Source organism: Phyllostomus hastatus, unplaced genomic scaffold (assembly GCF_019186645.2).
Source record: "Phyllostomus hastatus isolate PE091 unplaced genomic scaffold, TTU_PhHast_1.1 phas_contig_402, whole genome shotgun sequence".
NCBI lineage: Eukaryota > Metazoa > Chordata > Mammalia > Chiroptera > Phyllostomidae > Phyllostomus > Phyllostomus hastatus.
In genome coordinates, this window is record NW_025333873.1 from 8,415,870 (window position 1) to 8,438,241 (window position 22,372).

Below are 22,372 nucleotides of genomic sequence, written 5' to 3' on the forward strand. Positions count from 1 at the left end.
GGTCAGGGCCGTTGCCCATGTTTTAATTGGATTCTTTGGGGGGTTTTTTTGGTGTTGAGTTTTGTAAGTTCCTTATACATTTTGGATTTTAACTCCTGATCAGATGTATCATTGGCGAATATGTTCTTCCAGTCAGTGGGTTGTCTTTTCATTTTGTTGATGGTTTCCTTTGCTGTGCAAAACCTTTTTAGTTTGATGTCTTCCCATTTGTTTACTTTTTCCTTTTGTTTCTCTTGCCTGAGGCAGTCTATCAGAAAAAAATATTGCTATAAGAAATGTCCGAGATTTTACTGCCTATGTTTTCTTCTAGGATTTTTATGGTTTTGAGTCTTACATTTAACACATTTTGAGTTTATTCTTGTATACGGTGTAAGAAGGTGGTCTAGTTTGTTTGGCATGTATCTATCCAATTTTCCCAACACCATTTATTGAACAGACTATCTTTACCACATTGTATGTTTTTGCCTCCTTTGTCAAATACTAATTGACCATAAAAGCATGGGTTTACTCTGAATTCTATTCTGTTCCATACAATGGAAACCTCTGATCTATTTGCTCTTCATAGTATAATCTAAACCATTCTTATTACTGAGAGCATAAATTTTACATAGTATTTACACATTAAAAAGTTCCTTTAATTAAATTGAGATGAATATAATTTAGAACAGTTTTTTTAATACTCTTTGTTTTTTGCCATTTGTATTAGAGTATTACTGAAGCTGTGATCAGGGGATTGTAATACATGCATCTAAAATAGTGAACACAGATCAAGTGAACATTACATGCCATTTTTAATTCATTCTGATGTTTGAAAGAAACACACAACTAAAGGTATTAGTTGTGAATAAAGAGTATTATAACTTTTTACGAAGGACAAAACCCCTCAATTAATTTTATTCTTTTACTTTATGGGTCAATAATAAAAATATTTTAATAAATATTGCTGTAACAAGTAACAAAAACTTGTCATTGTAAATGTTAGTGATAAGCCAAACTTTTTTCACTTATATACTTGACACGTGTAATTTTTTTCAGCATTTAAAGCCTCACTTTTAGAAGAAAACAGTCCCTTAAATTGTGTTCTACTCAATTCTTTATTTTTTTGGTTTGTTTTGTCTTTAGTATAATAAAAATATCTTTATATATTATTACTGTCATGTGTGTTTTTTTTTTACAGGTTGGTGGCTCATATCAATTTTGTCTGTTAACATATTTCCTTAAATTAAACTGGATCATTTTGAATATATAACAGTTTCTATTCAAAGGACATAATTTTGTGACACTGTATAATTTAAATCTGATGCTCTTAAGGTTAAAAATGTAAGTTCAGGTTAAATAGAAAGGCTTTAATCAAGAATGTTGTGGAAGAGGGAATAGAGCAAAATTATCTAAATTTAGGTGAAATAATGATAAGGGTGTATTAATATGTGTGCCTGAAAAGCAAATATAACAAAAAAGAACAGTCAAAACCCAGAAACCATCAAAAACCTAGAATATAAACTTTAAAGGGAATAAATGAAAAATAAATACATCAAGGCAATATATATTTTATGAAGCATGCATTGTCATTTCTCCACACTTTTGAAAGGACATGATGGAGCAGTATTATTTTACAAACTTGATTGAATACAGAATCAGTAATATGCTGTATATTACTAGACCACAGAGCAATGGCACTACAGAAGTAATAAATGAGAGCCCATGATCAAGAACTACGGAAAGGTATTGAGAGTTGATTTTTCAAGAGTGTGACCATTATAAACTAGCTGCAATTAATCCTGTCTGAAATTTGACCAGTTGGTTGGGGTCCCCTGACTTATGGAACACTCATTTGCTTCAGGAGTCCAGTATAGGGAGCCTGTGAGGAGGTGCCAACATACCTTAGCAATTAACAGCTTGGTGCTGAAAAAATGAATACTCATACATTTGAAAACAAATACATATATCATCTGAATGGGCTGGGGCTGAAGTTTGGGAAGAATTTCTGAGGGAGAACTGACTGATGCGTTTGGCTAGGCGCAATGGGCCAAGAGGGTAGGAACATGAAAGGATATATGAAGCCGCCTTGGAAGCGGAGAGGAATGGTGGGGTGCAGAAAGCATATTGTCTTGCTTAGAGTTGGGGCGCCACAGTAAAGCCATTTTAGGATTGAAGGAAATCTGATTTTAGCAGGGGTTTAAATTTGATAGGAAACACACCAGGACCGTTATCAGCTCTTGAGTGCACTGGGTGAGGCAAACAGGCTCGGGAGAAGGATTTGCACATTATTTGCCTGAGATGGCGAGACTGTAGGTGGAGAAATTGGCTACTGCTGCATAAAGCACATATTAGATTATACAAATCAACAGTGGAAGCTGTAGAATATGGTAAAAGGGAAACCAGAGAAAAATGAAAAATGGGGAGACAATAATTTCATGAGAGTTTTGGCCCTGTCCCCTGTCCCTGAAAGTGTGGCGCATTGTAACTTTCCAGGGCATCAAAAAGCACAAAGAACTGAAGAAAGAAGGTAGAAAAAGAAGTGATTATAGAACAATGGACTCCAGGCGAGAAAATACCAAATACTAAAATTGTTAAAAAATCAAAGGCTATGCCCCAATGGCAATTATATGCTGTAATGGCCCAAAGTTTATACATTATTTTCATGAGGGCCCTTGGGCTCAGTTACAGCTTAAACAAACTGTTTAAAAATCCTAAAACAAACAGAACGAGCACAAACTCCAACCCTCAAATCGCTCCAGGGAGCTCTCTAATCCCCAACGGCCCAAGGGAAGGTTTTCAATCTCTGAAAAGGCATGTTTGCAGTTTCATTTGCCCCGAAGGCACCAACCTACCAAACACCGTTAATGACTTCTGCCTTTCAACAATGATGGGGCTTTGGGGCCTCCAAAATTGCAGGGGCGCCTTTCCTGCTAAATGGACACCGACACCTCCTTTGAGTTTCACAGGGAGGTGTGGCGTGTGCTCCGAGCCTGCAGGGACTCAGCGCATCTGAGGCTTCGGTGCAGGGCGCTGAGGGTCGGCGACCCAGCTCTGAGTTTAAGCAGAAAAGCCCTGAATTAGAGGCCAAGACCAACTACGGATTCGGTCCTCGCACAACTACTGATTCAGCCCCCGACGTCCGCGCAAGCGCGCGACGCTCTTTGGGCCAAGTTAGGCCGACACCGGAAGTGTCCCCCAGCGCCCCGGATGCGACCGGTTGCCAGGGCGACGGGAGCTCCCAAGAACCGCTGGTACTGGCGATTGGCGACTTGAGAGAGAGTTTCCAGTTGCGGGCTTTGGCGGCTGGGGTCGTCCTCTCGGGACCTCCAGGATGTTCTTTTACCTGAGCAAGAGAGTGAGTTTTCCCGCGGGGCGCGCCCGCTCCTGGGTTAGCGTAGCACGCCCGCGGAGCCAGGCGTCCTGATCGCCGCTTCTCCATCCCTGCTCCGACCTTCCCGCCTGGTCCAGCATCGGCCCTCCTCCAGACGGTCCCCGAGCCCCAGACCGTCCTTGGTGGAGCCAGCATCCCTTCTTATAGACTCTCTCCCATCCCTGCCCCTGGCTGGGTTTTTTAGCGGGGCCCGCTGGACAGATCAGTGAGTGCTTTCTCCACCTGTTGCTGATCCAGGTGACTTAAATTCTTTGGACCTTCACCGGCCGCCGGGGAAAAGAAGAATAATTGCAAAAGGGTAGTCTAAGTGTTGTGTGTGGACGGATGGTATGGGTTCCTATCTCCCACTCACCTCTTTTAAAAATCTTTCAGGCGACTCCCCCGTTGGGTTTCTCCGCCGTCACTTCGTTCTTTTCCAAATAGTAGGGCCCGGCGCAATTCAGGGACTACGCCCGTTTTCAAAACGTGTCACACTGCAAGGCTGACCGTTTTTTTTCCATCTTGGGCGGATTTTCTTCAGCCTTTCATCTCCTGTAGACTCATTTCCCAACTCCTTCGTAAAAAGTTGTGAGAGTGGCTGTGGTTGCTTTTCAGATTGCCATTCCCAATAACGTGAAGCTGAAATGTATATCTTGGAACAAGGACCAAGGATTCATAGCGTGTGGTGGTGAAGATGGATTACTGAAAGTTTTGAAATTAGAGACACAGACGGGTAGGTGAATGAATGCAAGCCAAATGTTTGAACTTGATGGAAAATAAGATTTACTCATGTTATTGTCAGAATACACACCTTTGCTTTTCAGTCCCTCTTATGCTTTAGATTTTCCAATCTATATGTCATAAATATTTCTATTTGTGACCTTTTGGGAAGGAATAAGTAGTAACAATAATTACTAATTATTTAATATACTGAGTAAACAATGTTCTTCATTTTGCTTTATTTTGCCAGAATAATACCATTGCAATGGTATATATATTATTGTCTATGTTTCCATCAGGAGAAAAATAGATACTTAAAAAAAATCCTCCTATTATCAACCAAGAATAGGATCTCCTTTCAAAAAGGCAAGAAATGTGAAAATCTTATTATCTGTCACTTTTATTTTTTCCATAGTATTTTTTGTTATTGTTTTTTTGTGTTTCTAGATGATGCAAAATTGAGGGGTCTTGCAGCTCCTAATAACCTTTCTATGAATCAGAATCTTGAAGGTCATAGCGGTAAGTCATATAATTTTTACATCATATTTTGTCTCTAGGCCTTTAAAATCATCTACTTACTGCAGAATTATCATTTTCAATAATGGTAATATTTAAAGTAGTCATTTCTGTTGAGCTACAATACAGTCTAGAGTCATTCAACAACTTTTATTTTTTGTTTTAGTTATTTATTTTCTCCCCCTTTTCCCTGGCCTGTGTGTTCTGGGATTGGGAAAAACATCACCGTATGTTGGTCACTGATGCACAGCACACACTGCATCCTGTGAAACCAGCCTTTTGGGAGGGATATTGTTGTCCTACTGGCATCATAACTGAATTCTCAGTAAACCAATTTCCCGTTCTTTCGGAGCAGCTGCTTCTGGGTGATGGGATGTGTGGGAAGACCATTCCTTAACGTGGGCAGGGGCCATGGCCTTCTGCAAAATGAGCTCTGTGATCAGGAGCATTGTTGAGTGGAGACTGTGATGGTGGATAAGACCCTCTGAGAGGTCATGGAAGTGGGGCTGGCAGAAGCTTTGTAGGCAGGGAAGGCACATATAGATCCATGCTGTGTATTACTTCAGCAAAGGCAATTGTTTCCCCTTCAGTATAATCTACGTGCCATCAGGTCTCTGGCTGACCCTGCCGGGCCATAGTGCTGCACTGGACTCGGCATTGCTCTCTCTGCTGTGATTGGCTTGGGCACTCAGCCAAGGTGGAGGCCAGGTAGATTTCGTGCGTGAACTCCGTATTATTATTTTTTTTTTTGAGATTTAATTTATTTATTTTAGAGAGCTAGGAAGGGAGGGAGAAAGAGAGGGAGAGAAATGCCCTGACCGGGAATCAGTGATGTTTTGGTTCACAGTCTGGTAATCAATCCACTGAGCCACACCAGCCAGGTCTGAACTCCATACTTTTGAGCCCACACACAAACTCCATCTCTGCTACCATGGTTATTTTTGCAGAGTTTTATTGAGCAACCCCTGGGATGGCTGGGGTAAAAAGCAGGTGGGCATCCACAAAATATGCCCTCTTGTCCACTTGATTGTTGAAAACCTCCTCCAGACTGACTGCCCTTTGGTGAGAGAGCTTCAGAAAGCATGCAGTATATTTGTGTTCTGTGCTCCCTGCAAGAGTTCCATCCACATGTCTCTTCCCCAGATCTCTTCCTCATCACCTTCCAACCTTGTTCTTCCCAAGTCCTGGACCATCTACTAAAACCATCAACCACAGCCCACAATCCTCATTGCAGATCCTTACCTCAGGCTCTCTCTCAGTTCAGCCGAAGAGGACCACCAAAGATGTGCTTGAACTTCTGTCCATGGGGAGGATTTCCCTGAACCGCTCTTTTAGAGACACCGTGTTGACCCGGATTGTCATGTAGCCATTCACCTCTGGTTGGTGCTGATGTATCTGCAGAACCATCTGTAAACCCATCTGATTGCTTTCCTTTCCAGCCACCTGGTCAGAAAGAACTCCCTGTGAATCCATCCGCGTAGTTCCATCCCTCAAAGGCAACCACTGTGGTCTTGTTTTCTGTGCTCTTTGGTGGTCTCTAATATTGTTGTATCTTTATGGCTTGATTTGGTAATTTTAGACCTACACAGATTCCCCACTGTGAAAGATGAAGATTTAGTTTACTCCCCATTTATATCACCCTATTTTTGGCAATTATATTTATTTTTTATACTAGTTACCTTAGCAATTTTAAATATGTGCTTAAAACACTCAATCCTTATGCCCTTAACATGAGAAGGCAGTTCTTGGGTGCTTCCTCTGTAAGATGAGGCCGGCGCTGGACCTCCTGCCCTTGTCCCTCCCTTCACTCCCCACTGCCTGCCCCCTTTGCCTTCCCAGCTTCTGCAGGTGGAATGTCAAACTTGATGGCATTGCTGTCTGTTCTTTAACTGTCTGTGTGCCACCCTGTGTGTTTTATCTGTGGATTGATTTTTCATATATACATTTTTAAAAATCATATTTTATTGATTACGCTATTATAGTTGTTCCAAGGTCATAGTGGTAAGGCATGTACTTTTTAAATCATATTTCATCTTTAGGCATTTAGAAACCATATACTGCAGAATTATCATTTTCAATAATGGTACTATTTAAAGCGATCATTTCTTTTTTTAAAGAAGATTTTATTTATTTATTTTTAGAGAGAAGAGAAGGGAGGGAAAAATAGAGGGAGAGAAACATCAATGTGTGGTTGCCTCTCATGCGCCCCCTTCTGGGGATCTGGCCCGCAAGCCAGGCATGTGCCCTGACTGGGAATCAAACCAGCGACCCTTTGGTTCACAGGCTGGCACTCAATAACTGAGTCTCACCAGCTGGGGCTAAAGTAATAATTTCTATTGAGCCATCACATAGTCTAGAGTCATTCAACAACTTTTACATTACATGATTAAACACCATCCTCAATAAATCTGAAGAAAGGAGCTGTTATTTTATATGTTAGAAAATACCATATCTGTCTATGGATAGGGTATAATCTTTTTGACAGTTTGTCCTGTGGCTCCAGATTAAAGTAGACTAAAGAGATGTCACAACTGATGCACTATGTAATCTTAGATTGGATCTTAGATGAGATTTATCAATCTTATCTTGGAATGAAAAACAAGTATCTATTAAGGATACTATTTAGATGATTGATAAAATTTGAATGTGGATTGTGGGCTATAGAATAATATTGTATCTGTTAAATTTCTGAAGTTGTAATGTGGTTATGAAAGAGAATGTTCTTATTCTTAAGAAATATACACTAAAGTACTTAGAGATTTCAAAAACTAAATAAAATAAAATAAAACAAATTTGTCATATAACCCAGAGGTTTAAGATATGCTCAAGAGTGTGTTACCAGCAGAATGGAAAACAAGGGAGGGGGAGGGTGGAGAGAGATCAGAGCACATGACCACGAACAAACAACCCCTAAACCCCCCGAAAAAGCAACCGAATACTTAGTGTGATGTCCTTTGGGCATTAGAGCCCTGGGGGCCTGGCCAGTTCAGGAAATCGTACATTTGGTTTTGTCATCAGCTGTGTGGCAGATGTTGCAGCTGGCCATAATAGGTGCTTTGTTGGTGTGAAATAGGAACAGAAATTAAAAATAATATTATGCATCATTCTAAAAAATGAGTGATACTATTAAATGTATCCTATGAATATTTTTGACTATATTAAAGATGGGTAAGCTGGACAAGAACCATATTAATTTTAACATGCTCTTGGTGTTTGTCATAAAAATATGTGTGAAATTAGTTACAACTTCTAAATGATTTCATTTTTTTTAGGTTCTGTTCAAGTTGTCACATGGAATGAGCAGTATCAAAAGCTGACTACCAGCGATCAGAATGGGCTCATCATTGTTTGGATGTTTTACAAAGGTGTGTCGGGGAGCTCACTGAGTCTTCTCACAGGGTGGAGTGTGGACTGCAGAGCTGGAGTGGGGGAGGAACGTCTGTGAGATAGAGCCCCTCTCACCAGCAGCAGGAGTTCATCCTGCCTGCACGGGGCGGCATTTCTGCATTTATTGCTCCCTTCTGAACTGTGACCTTGTGTTGGGAAAGTGAATTAGGTAACTGTTGGTTATCTCCCAAGTTAAGTTAGACTCTTACAGAATAATTTCTGCTGGAGGTAGCTGCTGTTTCTCCAGGTTTCCAGTAAGAGTTAGTGTCCATGTGGTCAGTGACTAGAGTTGGTTCAGTAGATAACAACGTGTTTATTAAGAAGTCAAAGGCATTTATTTCCTTTATTAAATCAGTTAGCTTCCTTTTCTTTCACAGACACAGATTTTATGTCAGCTCTGATGACTGGCTCACAATTTGTGCCTTTTGCCCACAAGAGAGAGTAAGAGAAGGATTAATTTAGGTGCATCACTGTTGCCAAAGAAACCCTCACAAAACCAAACCCCTTGTAACATGTGTTCTGTTGAGGCCTGTAGCCGTCATCTGTGCATGAAAAGGGTACCCTCCTTCATGTGTGTTGTTTTGAAAATGTTCAGGGTATACCATTTTAAAATTCTCAGTTAAAAAATATATGCCATTTTTTAACTTAAGTACCTGAACTTATCAATTTTTAAGAAGTGTGTGTGTGTGTGCGTGTGTGTAGGGAGTGGAGTGTGAACGTACAGGAGGTTAGGATAAACTTGGTCTTTTTCCAGGGTGCGTTCTCCGGGCCTCTGACCTGGCTCTGGTGACGCCCTGCTCTGACTTGTTGTTTGGCTGTGGCCGGGGTTCCCTGTACCCAGTGCGGTAAAGCCTTTTAAAACCACGAACAAAACAGAATAGACTTGTGATTTGCCTCATATCTGATTATACCTTGAGACAATTCACATCTTACTCCAAACCCGTGCACGGGAATATTTTTGTCATTCAGCATTGGTGATGTGATACGTGATATAACCTGTGTAAAATGTTTTTCAGGTAGTTCAGAGTTTTTACCTAGTGTGCTTATGTTTCATATGCTTGTAATTAATCATTGGAGAGTTTATGCACCCTTGCAGAGTTATTGTGGCTGTTCTGCTTTTGCTTGGTTATTACCTGAAGTGTGTTCAAGTGGGAAAAGTTAGGCCTTGAGAAAATCCATTGTTTTGGCCCTTGAAAAGCAAATGAAGTTTTATTTTTTAATTGACTGAAAGGAATAAACAGAGAGCGAGAAGAAAAAGGATGGGAATTTATTGTGTTTTCTGTGATGATCTTTGAAGCAATTATTAGTCGAGGCCTAAGTTAATTTTTCACTTGTTTGTGTTGGATTTGAAGGGTTAGGGTTAGGGTTAGCTTTGCAGTTATTTGCTTCACATTCTATTTCATGGAAAGTTTTAAAATCTAAGTACCACTTAATAGCCTTGGAAGTTTTACTTGTAATTTTTTTCCTTTTGTGAAAACAGGGTCTTGGTATGAGGAAATGATCAACAACAGGAATAAGTCAGTGGTTCGGAGCATGAGCTGGACGGCCGACGGCCAGAAGATCTGCATCGTGTACGAGGACGGCGCAGTGATCGTGGGCTCCGTGGACGGTGAGCCTGCCTGCGCCTCCCAGCACCCGGGGCTGGGGTCCAGAGTTAGCCGACCTTGCCGTCTTTGGAGGGTTAGACTGATTTTCTGTTAGTCTGCGGACAGAAAAATAAACATAAAACGAGAAAACAGTTGGTATATAATTTGATGACATTCAAGAATCATTTATTTTTAAGTATGTTCAAGTAAAAAAGTTTCTTACAGTGGCACTCAAAAAAAGTGAATTAATTAATTGTTCAGGATTGTTTTAAATATGTCTGCCTAATTATATAACTTATCTTTGTACTTGTCACACTGTATGACAACTATATGGATTTTAATTTCAGAAAGAACATAGATATATAATAATTTCCGGTTACTTTTTAAAGTTGATATAATTAACATATGACATTAGTTTCAGGTGGGCAACATAATGATTTGCTATTTTATATATTGTGCAATGACCAGTCATGTTTTAATAGAGCTGAGCATGAGAAACTATATCTCTCAAATTCTAGTTCATAGATAACCCTGGGCTTCTGAAAGTCTCTACCTTTCTTTTAATAAGAAACTGTCTATAGAGAAATAGTTTGTTTTTAAGTCATTTTCATTTTTCTGGTTTTAAAATTTCTTGTGTGTGTAGAACTTTGTGTATTTCACAAATGTTTCTGAGAGCCTACAAAATCACAGCTATAGCTATGGTGCCAGGTACAACAGAGGAGTTAGTGCAGATTTAGATCAGGAGAGGTGGATAACTAACCATTACAGTGCTTGTGCTAAGTGCTAATAAGACAGGGAGAATACAGCAACTTGAAGAAGAAGTATGTTTTGAACCCAGATTTGGAGGGATCAGGGAGGGCATCCTGGAGGAGGTGATGTCTATGATGAGGCATTAACCGCAAGGAAGATTGATATGTAGAGTGTCCTAGGCCAAAGCAATAGCATTTGAGGAGGTCTAGAGGGTTTGAACGTAGCCACATTTGGGGAATGGAAAATATTTTGAGAATCAGTATAGTATAATACTAGGGAGAAGAGTTGTATGTGATGAAATTAGAGTGATTGGCAGAGGCCATACCGTGAAGATTGTAAGTTAGAAGATGAGTTTGGATTTACCTCTAGGAGCATTGGGAACCCAATGGGAGGTTTTAAGAGTGGGAACGGTGGGATCAGGTTTGTTCTCTGGAAACAACTCTGTGACTGAGATGTGAGAAATACTGACATATGAGAAACCTGAAATATGAAGCATGGAGAAAGGAAAGAAAAGGAGCGTGTGAGCTGAGCATGAGAAACGATGTTTTTCAAATTCCACTTAGGAAATTATTCTAGTAATTCAGGTGAGAGGTGATGGTGGATGCAGCTGCCCAGGGTGATGGCAAGGAGGAGGCAGTGACCGGACACTGCAGAGATGCTTAGGAGGTAGAATAGGTAAGACGTTATTATTGACTGGGTTGGAAGTGTCTAGGGTGATATCCAGGTGTTCAGCTTTGGTGGCTGGATGGGTGGTGGTGCCTTTCATTGAAATAAGGGCTGTGGGAGAAAGACTGGTTTTGGACACATTGATTTTGTCATTCTGTGGGACTCCCAAGTCAATATGTCTCGACCACAGACATGTATGTCTGCATTTCAGAAATATCTGGGCTGAAGGCGTAATTTTGGGAATCACCAGCATATGGAGGGTAATTTGAACCATTGGAATAGATGAAAAACCTAAGGGCCGTCTGTGAACTAAGAACCAGCGTCATTTAATGGATGGCAGAAGAAGAGAATTTCATAAAGGATACTGAAAAGTAGAAGACTTGGAGACAAAGGAGTACATGGACTTTTAGAAACCAGGGAGGAAGGGAGGGAGGGAGGAAGGGAGGGAGGAAGCAAGGAAGGAAGGACGGAAGGGAGGGAGGGGTGGTGGAAAGAAAAGTATCCTTGGATTTAGCAACAGGCCGTTGGTGACCTGAGTGAAGGCAGTTGCCGTGAAGTTGTGGGGCAGCAGCCAGATTGCCCTGGGTTGAGGGTTGAGTTGCAGGTGAGGAAGCGGACACTACAGGTGTGGATAACTCCTTCACGAGCTTTGGCTGGGAAAGGGGTGGTAGAAATAGGACGGTGGCTAGAGGGGAATCTAGGTTTGAAGAAGGGTTTTTTGTTTGTTTGTTTGTTTGTTTTTATTGGAGATGGTAGTTTTGAAGAGGAACAGATCTGACTGTGTTTAAATGCTTACGAGAAAGGGCCTGGAGAGAAGTGTTTCAAGAGAAAGAGAAGACGTGAGTTGTCCACAGAGGGAGATCTTTGCAAAGCTGCGAAGGGGTTAGAGCCGAGAACAGGTGGAGGGTTAGCTTTAGGTGGGTGTGCTTGGGCACATACCTTTTTTCCTTGTACCGGGGGGCACAGCAGAAAGGGGTAAATGTGAATTACGTTCTGGATGTTTGAAAGTGGGAATGAAGGATTCCTTTTTTTGAAAGCTTTTATTTTCTTTCCAAAGTAGAAGATGAATTCGTCTACTAATCTGGTCCTGGGCCAGAGTTTGGAAGGGAAGGGAGAAGGTTGGAAACAGCTGCTGTTTTAAATGTTTGTTAGGCGATTGAGCACATAGTGGTTGCTCCAGTATTTACTGACCGAATACACTGAACAAACGTGTGAATCCTCTTTAGAAAAACAAAGATTTTTAGAGCAGTTTGTGGAGAATCATAACCTTGAACTTTTAATGAAATAACTCTGTTGCATGTTCTGTTTTAGGGAATCGCATTTGGGGAAAAGACCTGAAGGGTGTACAGTTATGGCATGTAGCATGGTCCGCAGATAGTAAAGTCTTACTTTTTGGAATGGCAAATGGAGAAATACACATTTATGACAGTCAAGGGAATTTTATAGTAAGTATACATACATATATTCATTAGTTTTATTTACATATTTTAATGCGATTATTTTATATATCATTTGTACACATGTACACATTTCCTTATGATGGTTTGTGTAATCAAGAAAGTCTTCCCTGGCTGGCGTAGCTCAGTGGATTGAGCGCGGGCTGCGAACCAAAGTGTCGCAGGTTCGATTCCCAGCCAGGGTACATGCCTGGGTTGCAGGCCACAACCTCCAGCAACCACACATTGATGTTTCTCTCTCTCTCTCTATCTCCCTCCCTTCCCTCTCTAAAAATAAATAAAATCTTTAAAAAATGGCTATTGTTAAAAAAAAAAGAAAGTCTTCAATTCAGGTTTAAATTGTCTACGAGTTTTTTTAATTAAAAAATCTTCTGGGTAGCTGAAGGTACATTAATGCTTTAGTTCCAGGTTTCTGGTGGCTGGACAGAACCCGGTTTCTGTGTGCCGGAGCTGAGGGCGGGTGAGCGGGACGGGGTGCAGTTTAATCCTGTGTCTGCTCATCCCTGAAGCCAGAGCTCACATGAGGTTCCACATGTGTCTTTGTAGCAAGCCACTAAAAGTTGTCTGTGAGAGAATGGAAGACGTAAACAGCAAGGGACAAAAATCAGGGCCTGTAGAGAAGGTGAAATGAATAGGCTCAGGGAGCATGATCTCGAGAAAGGCTCTGACTTTGCAGGAGTCAGCTGTGATGGGTCCGATTGTGCGGGCACTTCTCTTCTCAGTCAGCGCCAGGACTTGGCCTCGATGCCCTCTCTAATGGGAGTGACGGGAGCCAGCTTTTCATGGCACTTTGCTGTTTCCACAGTCTCATAAAAACTCTGGGGTTTTCAACCCCCCTTTGCACATTCAGAGCACTGAAATGCAGGGGAAGTGATTTGTCCAGGGTTGGTAAACCAGTAAGGAATGGAGCTTGCATTTGAAACCAGATTTTTAAGTCCTATTTTCTGTGTTTTTTTTCTATACAGTACTCTGTTCTTACTGATCTGTTTTAAAACATAGAGTGTAACCTGACTGCTTTTACTCAGATGAAGATGAAGCTGAACTGTTTGGTGAACGTCACGGGAGCGATCAGCATCGCGGGGATCCAGTGGTACCACGGCACGGAAGGCTACGTGGAGCCCGACTGCCCCTGCCTCGCCATTTGTTTCGACAACGGGAGGTGCCAGATAATGAGACACGAGAATGACCAGAGTGTGTGGTTTTCAAAACACCTTCAGTGTGGAGCGTTAAGAACGTATTTAAAGATTGCCCTGGGGGTTATAAAGTTCTCCAGGCTAAGTGTTTTACTGCGATCGCCTCATTTTCTTTTCGACTAGATCCCGTTTTGATCGACACCAACATGTGCGTCGTGAGCATCCAGTGGAACCACACGGGCAGCGTGCTGGCTGTGGCGGGCTCCCAGCGGGCCGCCGCCCAGGAGGGCGACGCCAACATCGTGCAGTTCTACACGCCCTTTGGCGAGGTGCGTGCCGCAGAGATCGCGTCTTCTCTCTTTCCGCTTGAACACGCAGCCCGTCGGGTGGGGAAGAGGGAATGGAGGAAAAGGCACACGCTTTTCACATCTTTTAGAAGGGACAACTTCAGTAGAACTATCGGGTGTATGGTTTTGAGTGAACCTCGTCACGAGTCTCCATAGTTGTATTTTGTGGGATTTATTTTATGGTCTGTACATTTAGAAAACCAGATGTCTCACCTAAGAATATCACTATGGAATAGTTATTTAGAGGATTTTCTCTTTGATCTGAATATGCATCTGTTTTCATAGCTGGTTTATGAGTTGTGTTTGGTGTAATTCAGCTGTTTCAGATTAATTATTTTTATTTTTGATGTAATATATTAGATGTGCATAGATATTGAATGCATATATCTGTTTGTCCTTCCCCCAAACTTCTAATAGTTTTAATTTGTTGTGGAATAATCAATAATTTAAGAAAATCTGCCTTAATAATTAATCTTAGGTGACTCAATGTGAAAACATAAGCATTGTTTTCATAAATGCATATGTTAGCCTTTTCAGTAGTGTTACTTCTAAATTCAGTTTTTAATGAGAAATTTCTTGATGTGATGGAAAATATCAAATAAGACAATGAATATATTATGCATTTTAAAGAATTTAGAAAATGAGAACTTATTAGTAAGTAACTAAGCTTAATAAATTTTTAACGTTTTATTTTCTAACTTTGGAATATATTCAGTCCCTTTGGGATATCCTGTTGGTTTTTATAAATTTACCATAGACTTCAAAAGTGTGTATTTTTGCTATACAAAGCCTTCACCAGTTATTTTAATACTGTAATATCAACATTTTTACATGTTTTAATAATTTGTGTAAGAATAAGAGATGATGTCAGCTGATACTTTTGAATCTGTATCTTAAAGTGACCCAGTGAACTCTGCTGTAGAGACTGGGTGCTGCCCATATATAGTCAGTTAATGTGTTTCTGATAGACGTGTACGCCAAGGAAAACCAGAAGCATAGTTCTCAAGGTTCCTAAATAATTAAGAACCTGATGTTTATTTTGATGTTTCTAGCCTTTCTTTTAATTGCCATTCTTTATCGGTTATTTTCGTTCATTGCCATCAGCTTATTTATCATTAAGTTGTTTTAACTGCTTATTTTGTTAGTTCAGCCTTTTCCAAGTAGAGAAACATGGATTCTTAGTCCTATCTGCGTTATCTTGCAGAACAGTGTATTATGTGTGAAACTGAAAAGTGTGAGTGGATTTTGCAATAGTTGTAATTGAAAGTATCTAGCATAGTTCCTCTGGGTGTATTAGTTGCTTAATATTTTTTGAATGCATGAATATATAGGAGATTTATTTTTGGAATTTTTTTTATTAAGATAGGGAAGATAACTTGGAAGGAAGCTATCAAAAGATTTATACATAAGGATAACTGCAGGGGAGAATTTGTTTTCTATTCTGAGAGGCTGGGTCTTCCAGGGTTGACTTGTGGTCTCAGCTCTCGGAGCGGGTAGCAGCGTGGGTTTGGATACAGTTTGGACTCTGTTTCCCCAGTGAGGTTCCACTTAGAGGAGTTTTTTAACCCTCGAGTCTCAGTTTACTTATTTTCTGAAATAAAGGTACTGCCTCATGGTGCTGTTGTAAAAATAGAGGGAGATAACGAGAGGATGCCCAGCACAGCGCTGAGTGAGTGCTTCCCAAGGTCAGGTTCTTCTCGCTGCCTGGTCTCCTGCTGGCTGCTCTGCAAGGGGAGGAGGCAGCCTCATTCTCCTTCCCCCAGGGCCCTCCCTGCCCCTCCTCCGCACCCCAGCCCCTGTATGCTAGGAGGGCTGTTGTGACTGAGGGTCTGCCTGTGCCCTGTGGTCTCACGCAGGCAGCAGGGCACATAGAGGGGACCCTCCCAGGTTCAAGCTTTTTTCCCCAGTCGTTTCCCCAGCAGGTGAAGTTTAAAAATTTCATACATTAAATTTGACTTCATAGCATATCTGCTTAACAACAAGGGATACCAGTATAATTTATTCAAATTCTTGGCATGATACTGCTTTATCAAATAAGCATAGATTTAAAATGTTTTCTTTTTCTGGCCACATTTTAAAATGTCTATATGTTCATTTTTTTACTCACTAATTTAGCCATAACATGTACTGTGTTAGAAGAAATTAACTTGAATTTACTGTACATTTATTTACTTAATAAGTAATATTGAGTACCTGTTTACCAAGCAGTCCATTAAGGGACCGGGAGATGAATGTGAACATGAGAGACTTGGTGCTCTCAGGCGGCTCACTGTCTAAGTTCTCCGGGACCATGGGGGGAGGAGAGACGGCAGGAAACCCTGTGTGAGTTGCATCTGGAAGGATGAGTGGAGGTGCTGCAGGAGGCTGAAGGATAGTAGCAGGGGGTGGGGGAAAGGGAAAGGAGGATTTTAGGTAGGTCTGTGGCTCGTACTGTATGAGCCGAAGGTGTGGAGGCACAGCCCTTCCCTCGTGAGCGTGAGCGAGAACCCAGTAATTACGGCCACACGGCGGGGCACTGAGCCAGAGCGTAACTTCCTCTCCGAAGGGAAAAGGCATCGTACGCTGTGCTAGAGAATGTGGTGGCAGGGAGCAGTTGTTGGTCTTCGAAATTATGAAACATTTAAAAAAGCGGGGTAGGATGTGATCAGATCTGTGGTCCAGAATGATAGTTACGACAGTGGAGGGGAGGTTGAATTTGGGGGCACGGGGTGAGAACGCGGAAGGAGGGGGAAGGTGAGTATTGCGGCTGGGAGGCTCTTCCCCCAGTTCCCTGAAGGGAGCAGGCAGGTGGAGCAGAGGATGGACGGGAGTGGGGGCGGCGGGACTGGGGCCTGGCTGGCGGTGGGCGATGGAGAGAGGCGAGACTTAAGGAGTGGATATACCATTACAGTAATTCCTTGATTCTAAGAAGCACACAGTTCGTTATGATTCTAAACTTAGGATGCATCTTGTAGTCAGAGTTGTCCTATTTTAACTAGCAGTGTGGTTTTCTTTCCTTAGTTTACATAAAAATAGAGGTGCACGTTTAAATCTTTGACACCTTAGATTTGATGAAATGTGATACCGAGTTCTTTGACTGTAGTTTGTAAATTTCTACTATCATAGGTGTAGTGTTCATGATAAAAATTCAAGGAAATGATTTTGAAGTGACTAGCCACCTTTCACAGAATAATTTTCAGACCAGTTTTGATCCCTGTCAGGTGATAATTTGTATTTTATTGAACTTTGACACTTCAGGTTAAATATAACTATTTTCCCAGTCTCTAGGCACGTTGAAGGTTTCTGGAAAGCAGATCTCCGCACTGTCTTGGGAAGGAGGCGGGCTGAAAATCGCACTAGCTGTTGATTACTTTATATACTTTGCAAACATTCGACCTGATTATAAGGTGAGTATTATGAGCAGTTATTAAAAAAAGCTATTTTTTTAACTAAATAATTTTGTTATAGCTCCAAGTATAATTATGTTTCTTGCATCTATTCACGGCCTCGCTTAGAAGCCAGCTGAAAGGAGGCTTTCAGTGTGAAGGCCTTAGAACTCGGAAGCTTTTCTAGGATAGTCAGTGTAATGAGCACCATTACTCCAACAGTCAGGGCCCCAGCTGCAAACAGGTGGCGCATTCACAGGCGTCCTTGAGAGAGACTGGGGAAGGGTTTTTGTTACAGGCGTGTGGGCAGGGTTAGGGGACTGGTAAGGGATGCACACTGAGTGAGCACTTGGAGACTAGCAACAGTGGGCACGTGAGGAGGTGTTGCTCCTGGAACCCACTGGGGCCGCGGCTGTGCAGGAGGGGCCGCCCCGCAGGAGCACAGCCAGTCGCCCCTGGCTGGGCAGAGACAACCCGGAGGAGCAAATGCTTCCGCCCTGTCTCCACCTGCTGCTGTCTTCTGTTGGCCAAACCAGGAGGCAAGGTGGCCCGGGGAATGCCGTTCATAGAAGTCAGCCTCCAGGGCACGAAGCTGGGTGGAGAAGGGCAGAGGATGGATCAGAGGGAAAATGAGAATAAGCAGCATAATAAGTAATGAGCATTTTATTTTATCTTAAATTTAATGTTTCATCCAAAACAAGTTCTGAAGTACACGATTGAGCCAATAGACTACTAAGAGTGTTTGCTATTAAAAAGCTTGTATATCTAGTTTTTAAAGGGCCTTAGAGAAATGGCTGATTCTAGGACTAGTGTGGGGAAAGCGCAGGATGAGCCTGGAACATCTTCCAGTGTCAGAAAGTAGGAAGCGCTCAAAAGACAAAGCATGGCGACCTACCCAGGAGACACAGGGGCCACCAGAAAGAGCTCCCAATGGCCAAAGGTGGATTGATTTGAGCAACAAAGTGAATGAAGTAACATTGGGTTGTAACCCAAATTATAAAACAAATGCCCAGGGGTACACACTGGTATAAGTAAATAATTTTAACAAGTAAATGGAGGAGATGAAACAAATCTTCCCTAACAAAGTATTTGAATTTACTTAGGCAGCACCCGCTTCAGGTGGAGTGTAGTTGCCCCCCTGCCCCAGTTTGAGTGTGGGTTGTGTTTAATGACTCACTTCCAAAGAGTAAGGACGAAAAGGGAAATAGAAGAAAGTTACTTGACAGTGGAGGAATCTGGCAGACACTGCCTCGTCCAGGTGGCCGAGGTGACGTCGCACGGACAGCACGTGCCCGGTGATGTGTGTGACACAGCAGGAGAGCTCTTCACTTCTGCGATTGTCTTCCTAGAAGCTGACGATCCTAATGTGAGCGTGGGAAAGACATCAGATAAACCCACACTGAAGTTCGTTCTACAGAATATCTGACCAGTACATCTCAAAACTGTCAAGGCCGTCAAAAACCAGGAAAGACAGAGAACCCATCCCGGCTGGGGAAGCTAAGGGGGCAGAATGACCCAGTGCACCCTCAGTAGGGTTTCGGAAGAGAACAGGGACAGTGGGGGAAACCGATGAAACTGCATAGTGCTTCACAGTGTTGGTTCTTAGTTCTCACACGTGCGCCGTGGTGCTGGAACATGTTAACAGTAGGGGCCAAGGGAGAGGAGTATAAGGAGCTGCATACTTTCTTTGTAACTTTTGTAGAAATCTAAAATTATTTTAAAATAAAAAAAAATTTTTAGAGTAATCCCGGTATAAAAAGTAAACACGGCTTAGCTTAGAATAGTAAACACAGTCGTAATAGTGTCGGCTCTGAATGGTGATTTGTTCAGAATTTCATGAGTACACTGGGTGCGTCTGCAGGAAGGGGAGCTCTAAGCATCCGAGTTCTGGAATCAGCACCTGTGTGACGTGGAGATAAACCCCAACCATCAGGCTAACAGAGCTGTAAACGGCCGCCCTGGGGGGAATGAGGGCGGGCCTGCCTTTTGTTTTTGTCTTAAACAACCCACGTGGACTTACTTCACTGTAAACTCTGTGCACATGCTACTCTGATAGAACAAGTGTTAGAAATGGGGGTGTGGGGCGGGGCGGTGGGGGGAGGCGAAGCATCTGGTTTTGAGTGAGGCTTGGGGAGCAGAATGGGACCTGGGGGGGCCCCCTTCCTGTTGCCCCCCTGGCAGCTCTTACTGACCGTAGAGAAACCTGAAATCTTCGCCGCTGAAGCTTGAATCTTACAAATTAAAATAAGGGAAGTTAAACTAATTTATTTTTGCAGTACATACTTTGTAACTATCTCTATTACTCTTAGATTTTTTGTTATTTTAATGAGAGAAGGTATTAAGGTGAATGTCCAGTCTGTCATCCATTTCTGAAGAATATATTTTGTCAGAACTGATAAACCACAAATCTGCAGTATTTCTAGAGTAAAAATATGATAATATAGTTTTTCTTTTCCAGTATTAAATGTCCTTTTTCCCTTTTTCTGTTTTCTTTCCCTTCTTCCCTCCCCCTGCTCCCTCCCTTTCTTCCTTTGATTTTTTCTTAGTGGGGTTATTGCTCAAATACTATAGTTTATGCTTATACCAGACCCGATCGTCCAGAGTACTGCGTTATATTTTGGGACACAAAAAACAATGAGAAATATATTAAATATGTGAAGAGTCTCATTTCTATTACAACCTGTGGAGATTTCTGCATTCTGGCTACGAAAGCTGATGAAAATCACCCTCAGGTAGGTTCCTTGATATCATAAAACTCAGATGGGGCCACCTGTTGGCAGAATTGGGCTCTTGTGACCCCCCTTCTCAAGCTCGGGCTCTGTTTGGCAGGGACGGGGGTACCTGGTCTGCCGGTCGTGTCAGGCTGGGCCTCTGTTTTGGAAAAATTACACGGCCCCATTGGCTCTGTGTCCCTTGATGTTCTTCCCCGATCAGCTGGACCACTGACATTTTGTATCGACTGCTTTGGTACTGAAGCTCTTTGTCTCTGAAATGTATTTAAAGTACCACAGTCCTTTTCCAAGTTAAAATTTCATGAGCAAAAACGAATATCCAGATGTCTAGTATAAATGCTGAAGAAATGTAACAGTGACCACTGTAACGCTTTGGGTAGCTTTGACATGGAGAAATATACTTTTATTTAGAGTTATATTGATTTGAAAATCATTGTCTTGTGGCACAAAATAAAAAAACACAAATAATGCCTGTTAAAAAGTTATACTGACAGTTTAAATATTTGCAGAAACATGCAAATTTTTCTAAGGACTGCTGCTGTCTTTGGCTGTGTTTTAAATTATTTTATCCCATTTAAAAGTACAGAGTTTTTGGTTTAAAGGGGCCATTTGAACAGTACATTTGGCTGTTTTCTCCTGAACCTCACCACAACAAGGTGTTTTTAAAGAAACCATAAGCCCACAGGGACCAGAAAGGGAGAGGAAATGGCAACATAGTTCTGGAGGTCAGAGAAGAGGTGGATTGGTGGTAATCGCCTTAGCAGCCCTAAGAACTTGGAATCCTCATCAGAGGAGAAAGCAAAGAAGCAACCAGTTTCCGCTGCAGAATCCCGAAGGGACACAGCACTCGATGGCACCAGGTGGGAGAAAGAAACAGACAGAACATTACTTTGGAAGTCCCAGAGACTGCGTGCGCAGGAAGGAGAAAACTTAAAAAAAAAAAAGCATGTAAAGAAGCAGTTTCTAGATCCCTTCCCCCACTGAGGCCATGGGCAGCTGCCCTTCGGCGCATGGAGAGACGGGGCCTACCCGTCAGAGAGGATGGAGTCTCTGCGCGGAAGGGTGGAAGGGCGCCAGGTGCAGGTGAGGGGGCGGGAGCCTGCTGACAAGCAGGCAGTCACATCACGAGTGCACCGCCCTGTCTCCCCTCGTCGTCTTTTCCCACTTGGTCCCCAGAATGCAGGATGTTGGAAGAGTTCTCTAAGGAGAATCAGACCAGCTCCAGAGAAAAGACCTCCAAAAGTAGCCCCACTGGGAGTCCCCAAGGAGATGTCCCTGCCCAGTCACCTTACTCTGAGGACGAGAGTCGATGAGGCTAACCCGTAAACACACAGATTCCAAACAGCTTTTTAGTGTCACCTCCTTACATGTAAGCACACAGACAGGGGTCATCAGGTTTAAGGAAATCATCTGATTTAACGCGAAAATAAACACAAGAAGAACGGAACTGGGAGGAAGCAGAGCCTATGCGGAAAGAACACTTCACCAGAGTCATTTCAGGCATCTCCAGAGAATTAAGAGAAATTACATCCATAAAGCAAGGAAGGTGTACTATAAGAAAGGAGCTTTTGGAAATCGCAGATATGATAACAACAATGAGAAACTTGAAAGAAGCGTTAGAAGAGAAAATGAAGGAAAAGTAGAGCAAAGAGATGAGGAAATAGAGAATGGAAGTGAAAATGTAAGAAAACTAGACTACTGGTCCGGAAGGTTAGCATTTGAATAATAGCTCTAAAAAGAGAGGGCAGGCGTAATGGAGGCTAATAATTCTGAGAGAAATTCAAGAAAATTTCCTTGAACAGAAATATTTCCGTATCAAGTCACATCATTGGGATATTTCAGAATACTGGGAATAAAAAGATCCTGCAAACTTTCTAAGAGGAAAAACATGTTTTGTAGGATCAGGTAACATACTGGCATTCAATTTGTCAACAGGAATACTTTGGAGAATTGCTTTCAAAATTCTGAGGGAAAATGATCTCCCATCTTGAATTCCATGTCTTAAGTGAAGTATTACTTAAAATGAAGGTAAAATACAGACATGTTTAGATGTATGAGCTCACCAGAACTTTACCCTGCAAGCTTCCTGATCTTAGAAAGCTACTTCAGGATGTGGTCTGCCAAAATGAGGAATGAACCAAGAAAGGGGAAGAAGCAGGAGGACCCGAGAACAGTGGCGAAGAGCGGCCCCAGCGGGCAGCTGTGCGGTGTGCCCAGGGAGGCGTCCCGTGGCAGCAGGCCCCACGATTCCGGGGGAAGTTCAGGATGAGATCGGTAGAATTTGTAATGTAGCTGAACCCCTGAGAGGCGACGTGCGTACCTGGGAGGTAATTGGGGACCTGAGTTAGTAATAATTAGAGAAAA

At 42.2% G+C, this 22,372-nt stretch overlaps 1 protein-coding gene across 2 annotated transcripts in view; it reads left to right on the forward strand.

Moving 5' to 3' along the window:
- Positions 1–3,195: 3,195 nt before the first annotated feature.
- The window catches only part of WDR35 (WD repeat domain 35), a 58,985-nt gene continuing 39,808 nt past the window's right edge, over positions 3,196–22,372 (forward strand). For both annotated transcript variants that reach the window (XM_045844585.1, XM_045844586.1), the window contains exons 1-10: positions 3,196–3,334; positions 3,965–4,082; positions 4,517–4,588; positions 7,858–7,950; positions 9,453–9,581; positions 12,286–12,419; positions 13,457–13,622; positions 13,748–13,893; positions 17,172–17,297; positions 19,823–20,008. In XM_045844585.1, the coding sequence (XP_045700541.1) occupies positions 3,311–3,334; positions 3,965–4,082; positions 4,517–4,588; positions 7,858–7,950; positions 9,453–9,581; positions 12,286–12,419; positions 13,457–13,622; positions 13,748–13,893; positions 17,172–17,297; positions 19,823–20,008 (1,194 nt within the window). In that variant the 5' untranslated portion in view covers positions 3,196–3,310. The remainder of the gene's footprint in view (positions 3,335–3,964; positions 4,083–4,516; positions 4,589–7,857; positions 7,951–9,452; positions 9,582–12,285; positions 12,420–13,456; positions 13,623–13,747; positions 13,894–17,171; positions 17,298–19,822; positions 20,009–22,372) is intronic.